The 9452-nt window shown below is 40.8% G+C and overlaps 2 protein-coding genes across 2 annotated transcripts; one reads left to right on the top strand and one right to left on the bottom strand.

Annotated features, from left to right (window-relative positions):
* Nucleotides 1-2915: 2915 nt before the first annotated feature.
* LOC135485071 (KIF-binding protein-like) lies at nucleotides 2916-5228 on the bottom strand. The gene has a single exon (XM_064766800.1). The coding sequence runs from the start codon at nucleotides 5225-5227 to the stop codon at nucleotides 3323-3325; it is 1905 nt and encodes a 634-aa protein (XP_064622870.1). The 5' UTR covers nucleotide 5228; the 3' UTR covers nucleotides 2916-3322.
* Nucleotides 5229-5448: 220 nt separating this feature from the next.
* LOC135485072 (cytoplasmic dynein 2 light intermediate chain 1-like) lies at nucleotides 5449-9395 on the top strand. Its single transcript, XM_064766802.1, has 10 exons — nucleotides 5449-5591; nucleotides 5940-6045; nucleotides 6312-6346; nucleotides 6641-6710; nucleotides 6846-6934; nucleotides 7193-7367; nucleotides 7551-7848; nucleotides 8266-8363; nucleotides 8637-8729; nucleotides 8977-9395. The coding sequence occupies exons 1-10, from the start codon at nucleotides 5581-5583 to the stop codon at nucleotides 9049-9051; spliced, it is 1050 nt and encodes a 349-aa protein (XP_064622872.1). The 5' UTR covers nucleotides 5449-5580; the 3' UTR covers nucleotides 9052-9395.
* Nucleotides 9396-9452: the final 57 nt, after the last annotated feature.

Consider the following 9452-nt stretch of genomic DNA (forward strand, 5'->3'; position numbering starts at 1 on the left):
GGAAATTAAAAAATTTGCCACGTGGTGGGTTGTACCCCGTGAATTTCACTGGTCCTGCCCAAAGATGAAACAAAAACAAGAGGGCATTCAGGCCAGTAATATCTCGTGGGGCAGATTTGATCTTTTCCGACGAACAGATAAAAGCCTGTGTTAATCACAGGGGTCTGTGATATATATCGCAGTGCTTTCGAAAGGTGGGTTTTTGGCCAACACAAATTTGCACCCCGTAGAGGTTTTTCGCCGAAATGAAAACGCCGAATGGTTTTTGAAATTCTCAAACACCTCTAAGTGCATTTTTTGTTACTTTAGTTATGTCACGGGCCGGGAAGGTGTGGACGACACACTGGCGATAGCCCCCCGGCACTGAGGAGTGTGGGTCTCGTATTGATCCTCATCGAGTTTGAACTAGCTCTCCCATGGCAATAATGAGTCACACACGCGCCCACTGGTCGCATTTAAATACCTGGGGTGGCAATAAGATTGTCACATTAGCACAATTCAACACCGACATCAGATAGACGGAACGTCTGCGAAACGAACGCTGAGCAGCTGCAACGTAGGCCTACGTTTGTTCGTCCTGGTGAAAGAAAGGTCCAACTGATACCCGCATTTCTTCGATTCATAAGATAGACGAGAAGCTCAGGTAACTTCTCTCTACATTTCCAAACCGTTGGGACGTTTTTAAAGTTGTCTTTATGTGTTTCCAGATCGCCATCCCTTATGCTGATTTGTCGCCGGCCGGTGCGATTTATCGGCGAAGGCCTTGCCATGCAGGCTCCTCCTCAAAAGGATTGACGCAAAACGCCCGTAAATTGGCATGACCCGCCCCTGAATATCAAAGTTGTGGAACCTTTTTTTTTCTTGGAGTTAACAAAAAAGATGTTTCAGGAACCACTGCCCCCAAATACGGTACTGCACATTGTTCCAAATTTGTTCATGGAGCGTACTACGAATAATCATTCTCATCTGACCATATTTCTCGTTCTTCTTGCAGAATTTTAAACACAACAAATAATGGCAAAACGGAGTTTGAGAAATGGACGAAGAAACAGCAGTGTTGTACAAGAAGTGAGCATACTCGAGTTGTGCAAGCGTTTTGGTGAACGCACGGCCTACCAGATTGAAGAAATGAATAAAGAAAACACACGAAAAAGTTTCAGCCTGGCGCGGACTACCGGACCACCAGGACGTTGGGAAAATCACGCAGTGAATGGTCATATTAATGAGCGGAGACGGACACCAGACGTCATGCCGAGCAGACGACAAAAGAGTCTGTCTATTCCAATGGGAAGACCAGCAGCCAAAGAAAACACCACCTACAGACATTCTCTGAGAACACGATCCATTAGTTACTGTGACGAAATTCCATCTCCTGCAAATGAAGCCCAACCATGTCAACGCTTGAGTAACCTTCAGCCTGTCCCTCCGAGTCAGGTCCTCAGGCTGAGAGGTTCTAAAGCTGACTACTTTAAAAGCCCGTCCTTGCATGTCACCACACGACAAAAGTGCGGAACAGCAGCTGAAGACAACCAAATGGTAGCCATCCATAAAACACCAGACGTAGCTTTTGATGAAGCAGACTTGATCCACACAGGTGACGCCAGGGCCGTTCGAAATCCGAAAGATCTCAGTAAGACTCTCTTTGATTTCCCGTTGCCAACAAAGAACACAAAAAAGACAAAACAAGGAGGTAGCGTTTCTGTAGACTCTATAGCTCACCTGAATCTACCAGATATTTTGAAGCTCAGAACCGGAGTAGAAGTTCGAAATGTCCTAGGATAGAATGTCCAGGGAACAAAGGATTCTATTATGCGCTTTAATCTCTGCCATTGATGGTCATGGCCTCTATGGAACTATGTACCATAATCCGTCTGAATATAGTCGGGTTGGACAATCATTTCCAGGGGGACATTTTCTACTTCTACATCGCGGGCCGTTTCTGTGTTCCCTGTCAGAATGGTTGTTAGCTGTCGTTCATTATCGTTAGGGCATAAGGAGGTTATCGGTTGTTAAAGATGAACTGCCAAATTCAATGTTTTGTAATTTGATATCATCATAATAACAAAAGAAAACAATAAAAATGTCATTCTGTTATTTTTCGCTCCTGGTCATCGCAAGGCGGAGTATATTGAAAACCACTCAGACGGAATCGCGGAATTTTCGTGATTGGTCGACCGGTGTGACTTCGTCACCAGGGAAATAAAGACGTCATGTCCCAAAGATCCAATAGATTAATACTTCGTCCCAAAAAGGTATACAGCGTAGCGGATCGAGGCTATATAATGGGCTAGAGATCCAGTTACTGAATACTATAAAACCAGTCAGGAGCTGTCTCGATTATTTTGTGGTGTGACAACACCCTCGGGCTAAAGGTTTTAAAATGATGGTCTAGAAGGGTTCAACAGCGTATATCAGCATCACCGAAGACGGGTGCAACGAGTTTACAGTTAGGCCTAGCCATCACCATGCCAAAAAATATTTCACCCTCCCAATTCTCCATGGTGAAGTGCTGTCAGTTTACCATGGTGAATTGTGGATTTACCATGGGGAAATTGAGACACAATTTTCCTAAGTATGGAAGTGCACTGCGTCATAATTCAGGCTAGAAACCTTGTTGGGTCTTATGTTTCTAGTATCAAGGGTCTTAGGTTTCTAGAAAGGTCTTATGTTTCTAGTATTAAGGGTCTTAGGTTTCTAGTTGGGTCTTAAGTCCTTGCTTTCTAGATCCCAGTGCTATTAGAGACACTGCATTTGGTTAAATATTGGTTGTTTCTGTTCCATTTCATCTCTGCAGTCAGGACACCTTTACAACAGAGGCAGCATTTGGCAGTCCCGAGGATGTCCTTAATAGACAGGCTCTTCAGTGCATATACGATGGCGAGTGAGAAACACAAAACAAACTATTTTAGCCTTGTACAATTCTGTAGAATTTAAAACAATTTCTATGAATAAAAATCTTATTTAGCATAAACCGTACTACAGACTCCATCCAGACCCAGTGTATACATGTTTGTAGCCTGGATATGAAGTCAGCATCTACATTATTTTTTTATGAACAAATTGTAGTTCAACACAAAATATTCTGCACAGGAAATGAACAGTTTACAGAACACTAAACGAAATTCATTCACACTCACAGGCAGAAAGCATGAGAGCTAGCTCAGCGGTATACAGTTTCATTGAGATGTCAACACGTCCAATGTTACACATGAAGCAGGATTCAGCTTATTATACATGTTTGTTCTGTCATTTGTCAATACATTGTATCTCGTTATATCAGAGTTTTTGACAAATTGCTACTACATGAAGGAAATCATGCCCATCACAGTAGGCTAGCCTGTTCTCTATATCTTTCCATTTTCAGAGGCAACAACTGCACCATTTCTCGACACACATCCAACTCGGTTTCCACAACTTCCACTGCTTGTGGGTGGAGCTTGCAGTAATCTACCAAAAATTTATAATGTTCGATGCTCATATTCATGTTAGCAAGCCTCTTCTGAGGTACATATTCAATGAACTTTGAATACAATCGACCCATGCAGAATTTGGCAATAAGAGCTGGTCGGACATCATTATCAGAGAATTCATCGGGGAGTGGTTTGTCTGGAGTTGGTCTCAACGTATTTATGTATCTGTTGAAGTAATCTATGGTTTCTTGCACAAGGGCATTGATCTTTCTTACAGCAGTCATTGTTGGAGGTTGATCATGCATCTCAATCATGGCAAGTTTACTATCAACAAGGGCGCTATATGTTTCAGCAATTTCAAATATCAGTTGCCTGCAGATCAGAAGGTAATGTTGCTGACTGAGCTGATTCAAAGTTTCAGTGAGCATGGTGATTCTCCTTCTGTGCATTTTGCACTGCCTTTCAAAATCTGGTTCAAAGAATGCCAAAATCTTAAAAGCCCTACTATAATCTTGAACAAGTTCAACGTAGTCAGTACAGTGTCCATCTAAGGCATAAAATTCTTTGGCTTTATTCAACCACCTCTGCACACAGAGAAACAGTTCCCTGGCTTCACTGAAATTTTGAGCCATCTCAAATGTAATCACTCCTTCAGCAGCAGTTAGTTCAAGGTCAAAACAAGCCGCAGACTCATCAACTTTTTTCTCATCATCTAATGCCTCTGGTGCACCTCCTGACGCTGATTCACCATCACCATCCCCAGCAACGCCATCGGCATTAGATTCAGATGCAGCAACCTCCTTGACATCTCTATTGTGATCAGCATCATCAAACTTCTCCTGGCTCTCCTCAATTTCAACCATCATTTTGTCCCTAGAATACTCCATTAGAGCCAAACCATATTTGGCCCAGCATCGTTTCAAGTCGGATTTTGCTCTTGGTATCTTCTCATAAGCATCGATATCAGCTTGACCACCAGTTTCAGGTGGAGGTCCAAAATCCTCAACTTCAGCTCCAGGTACTTCATTGAATATCAGAGAAGCACTCGCCAAACAGTGACGAGCTGTGCGAAAATCTTCATTTACAATGTAGTATTGTGCAAGAGTAGCAGCATTCAAGGCCCAATCATAAGGATTATATTTCTTTGTTTCGAGTTGGCGTTTCAGGGTATTTTGACAGTACAAAGCAGCCTTTTTATTTTCCTCTAATCGTCCATAAACCTGAGCAAGATAGTACAAAGTCTTTGTGTATGTTTCTTCAAAAATGTCATTCCGCTTTTGTTCAATTACTTCTTTCGATTCCTTTTCTGCCTCTGCATCAAAAAGTTCATCAATCGAGGTAGGAGCACCTCCGACTTCATGCTTGAATTTCAGATACAAATTTTCTGCTTGTTGCAGATACTCGAGTGACTTCTCTGGTTGTCGTCGACCGGTCCAAAGAATTCCAAGCTGATTTAGTGCATTCTGGAGAACATTGCAACTGTCTTCCTCAGTTCCTCTCGACTCTAGCATTGACACACATTTATTTAAATGCTCTTCCCCGGAACCAGTTTCATCAGTGTCTGCATAGTTCATACCAATATAGAAATGCACTGCGGCCAATCGGAGGCCAGTTGCCCGAACACTGTTTTCATCACCACCTTCATTAAGATACTGCTCCAGTTTAGCTTTCAGTTCAGCCCACGACTGTCTTGCCTCGTACAGGGACTTGTAAGGTTCATTTTCAGGATCATTTTTACTTTCAACATCAGTGAGATGCTTTGCTTTTTGATAAATTGTGAAGCCCTCATCCATCAAATATTGGTTCGTGGCAGCCATTTTTGATGCTTATGCGTTACTCCGTGGTAGTGATTTTGGCCAAGAAAAAACTATTCGGATGTTTGAAAACATAACTTTGTATTAGCTATTTTTTGAATAACGATACATTGTTAATTAATCAATAATATTAAAGAAATCTAGTTGATTAAAATTTAAAAAATAATTATTTGGTGAATACCAACCAATCACAATGCAGAATGTTCCTTAGTCCGACAAGAAAATTCCAATGAAGTTTTGATATTCGGTCTGCTACATCACGATAAAGTCACTTTTCTCAAGTTAGGAGCAATAATTGTTACTTAAACTAACGCCGAACATTTTCTATCATATGTGTGATTCATTCTACATCAACGATGTCGAGAGGGTAAGATTGGCAAATCACTCTGGGGTGATCAAAGTGGGATGTTGACACTGACATTTTGACATTTCAGTAAATTTCACACAGGGTGCAACAAAAAAATGCAACAACAAAAATATGGGATTCCGAAGTATGACCTCTCATTGATGGATGAGACTATGTATTACTACACTTGGAATATTCGAAGTGCATCTCAGTAGATGTTGGGAGACCAGTACTGGTTTGGTTTTGTGCCAATACATACCGTATTAAATGTTGATTTAAAAATAGCAATTAGCATGCATCATATCACCAGCCCACAGCAAGAGTAAGCATGTCGCTTGTCTCTAGCATGGCTTCTGTACCTAATTTCAGAGAGTCAGTCTGGGACTTAGCTTCAAACCAAGCCAAAGCAGCAGAGGTTGAAGAAGGCAAGGCCGGAGAGGAATCATCTGTTCTATTTGTTGGAAGCAAAAATTCTGTAAGTACCGTACACATTCAAGAGTCGATTCTTAAATCTAAGTTATGAATCCACTCTTTTTAGTTTAGGCGTACGAGTAAAAGACTACTTGCAGAAGCACTACCAATCCAAGTGAGATTCTCAGCAAGATTCTCCGGTAGAGTGGAAGGATTTATCATATACATGCACCACGACAAGTGATAATACTAAGATTCCCAGATCCAGCCCTGAATTAGCAGCCTATGTTGACATAATGTGATGTAAAATGGTTTGCTTTGTTATTTCAGGGGAAAACTTCAATAATCCTAAGGTTCTTAGATAGGTATGTCAAAGAATTTTCATGTTCTCTTTAGTAAGTTGTGCAAGAAGGATTTAATATTTCAACCATCTGATAATTAATCCTCAGTTTACACCTACAAATTTTATCAAGTCTGTTATATGAAAATGAAATAGAAAAAATCAATGATAAGTTTTGATACATTTGTTCCAGTCTTACATGTCTTGTAATGGTACTATGGTGTGAAATTTGGAACAAAATCTTTTAACTGCTTCCAGTGATGATTGAGGTTTCATGCTGACTTAAAGTAGCCTCCTGTATGTTTTATTATTGCAATAGGGATGAAGCCCCTAAGCCCACCACTGCACTGGAGTATACATTTGGTAGACGAGCCAAGGGTCACAACATTGTAAGTATTGATTGACCTTAAATTTTTCAAATCCAGCGATGTTGTTATGTGCCTTCTCGTTTTTGATTGTGGGTCCTTCGTACATTGTGATTGTTATAAAATTCCAAATAATATCTGTGTCATTGCAAATTTCAGGCCAAAGATGTAGGGCATATCTGGGAACTTGGCGGTGGGACCTGGCTTTCTAAGCTAATTGACATACCTATCAATGAAGATTCAATACTGTAAGTCAAAAATAAGTCATAAAACCATAAGAAAGATATTGATTTCTACTATTGTCTCAACACTAAAACTATAGGATTTATTAACATTTACAGAATATTGCTTATTCAGTTGGGTGTTTGCAATGAAGTTCAAACTTACCAAAGATCTGATTGCAGTCTATATTTGGTTCTAAGTGAACTGCTCTGCTCAGAACTATATCAATCAAAGGATTTGGGAGGTGTCAGACAATCCAATAAGTTATGTCCTTCATCTTCCAGGCACACATCCCTGATCCTTGTTCTTGATCTCTCCCTTCCTAATGAACTGTGGGTAACATTAGAAACAATGCTGCACACTGCCAAGTCTAGACTAAATGAGGTGATAGGGCGAAATAGCAAGCTCAGGGACACACTGAAACAAAGAGCCATAGAGAGAGTCGGACAAGACCACCAGGTACCTAGATTTCAGTGAACAGATTGAACTTTCTAGTGTTACATTAGAACATACTAGTAATGACATATCATCCAGTCAGTTGGTCCACTATGGTAACGACATATCAACCAGTGAGTTGGTCAACTATGTCAGAACAATGATACCCCACATTAAGCCAGAGGTTAAGCTTATGTATTTTTGCAGGACAAAGACATGATTGATCCTTTCCCTATTCCACTCGTGATGATTGGAGGAAAATATGATATCTTCCAAGATTTTGACCCAGAAAAGCGGAAAGTTGTGTGTAAGACATTACGATTTGTTGCCCATACTTATGGAGCCACGCTGCAGTTCTTCAGTACAAAGCAGGAGAATCTCATGAACAAATCTCGGGTCATTATCAGCAATCTTGTCTTTGGAACGGCACCTAGTAAAACACTGCAGACGGAGCACAACAAACCTATTTCTGTTGTGGCTGGGGCTGATTGCTTGTCTCAGATTGGTAGGTGTTATTTCATCATTATCAGTTCAGTATTGGCAACCAATTTATAAGGAATTCACCCTTGAGAATAGCTCCAATGCAAACAGGATGAGAACAGGTGGTTTTCAAGGTCTTACTGGAGTGAGAGATGGGTCTGATAGGTGACAGTGGAAGAATGGGAGACAATCTGACAAGATGGATTGAGGCATTTCAATGGGACTCCAGGCCATTACATGTGAATATATAGATGGAGATATGAGTGAACTGGCTGCATGTGTAAGATGTAGCCTCGAATGGTTTCATTGCATATGGTTACCCAATTCCTTTCTGACAATATTATAAAACTGAATAAATGCTGGTTCTCAGGATGATGAATCCTGTCGTCAACTTAAAATAATGCTCTTAAAAATATGACATTGGATTTTCTCATCGCTTTAGGCTCTCCACCAATTGCTGAAGGAGATCTTGGAAGACTGAACGCAAGAACACCTTTGGACCTCTGGAAGCACGCTTTCATTACCTTCTTCCCACAAGAAGTAAGATCTAATTCCCCAACAAATCGTATGACAGGCACTGATGGTCGAACTTTGATCTTGCTATACTATTACTATAAGTGAGAAACATGAGTAGCTTGCAATTGATGCTACCTCTGGCCAAAGATGAAGTCATTGGCCCCCCCAGGTGGCATGTAAAAACCCCTTAACCTGCTCTGGAGAAGAAATACTCCCTGGAGAATAACACCTACAAGTGCAGAGCTAACGTTGAAGAAGGTGATCCAGCATACATCAGCTGTTCCTTTTTATTTTCAGAATTTGAATGACCAGTCTGTTGTTGATGATCCAGCGAAAGATCCCCAGTATACAGAAGCGGTTATTGACAACCTGCGGTCTCAGAAAGATGAGGTGAGAACTATTTGATTTAAGCTTGATAAGTTCTCGACGTCATACTCCATAGTTTTGCCTGATGACAACATGTGTAGTGCAGCACATAACAATTCCTGACCTGGCTTCTTCCTAGCAGATGCTCCCACAAGTTACAGACTGAGTCATTCTTGAGCCGAATCTGGCAACATGTTCCACCTGAATAATTTGTAGTTAGCATTCGGGGTCATTCAATGAAATTTGTACTCTTTCACTTAATTTTTTTCAGGAGTTAGAAAGATATCGTCGACTGTGTGAAAGACGTGCCAAGGAAACAGCTGCAATGTCTGCAGATGGTTACTAAAACGACTTGTTTTAATCAAAAAAGCCTGCACCATACACTGTTTGTAGTGATAAATGGCAGACTTGATGTTGTGGAACTTTCCTCTTGACTAAATCCCTTAACATTTTATGGTGACATGATGACTGTGGTCACACAACTGCTGTGCAGACTAAAGCATGATAGCGTCATGCCCAAGATTGATCTATTAAGGAAATATCTTGAGGCATGGAAACAAAACTTGTGATGTGGTCCGTCACAATGGCCTTCTTTTTGTGGACAGATGTAAAATTTCGGTCTGGAAGACCTTTGTACAATGAATCCGTCCTGAAGTTTATCATGTAGATAGAGTATTCTTTGCCTGAAATAAATTAAGTACATCTTATATCGCTTTGTAGTTATCTTAAGACGCATGCTATCGGATG

This window comes from Lineus longissimus, chromosome 3, assembly GCF_910592395.1.
Source record: "Lineus longissimus chromosome 3, tnLinLong1.2, whole genome shotgun sequence".
In the NCBI taxonomy this organism is placed as follows: domain Eukaryota; kingdom Metazoa; phylum Nemertea; class Pilidiophora; order Heteronemertea; family Lineidae; genus Lineus; species Lineus longissimus.

Bases quoted from the DNA above. Each gene is read 5' to 3' on its own strand.
- LOC135485071 (XM_064766800.1), bottom strand. From the start codon at position 5,227: ATGGCTGCCACGAACCAATATTTGATGGATGAGGGCTTCACAATTTAT.
- LOC135485072 (XM_064766802.1), top strand. The intron at 6,935-7,192 runs GTAAGTCAAAAA...TTCATCTTCCAG, and splicing joins ATCAATGAAGATTCAATACT to GCACACATCCCTGATCCTTG. The intron at 8,730-8,976 runs GTGAGAACTATT...AATTTTTTTCAG, and splicing joins TGCGGTCTCAGAAAGATGAG to GAGTTAGAAAGATATCGTCG.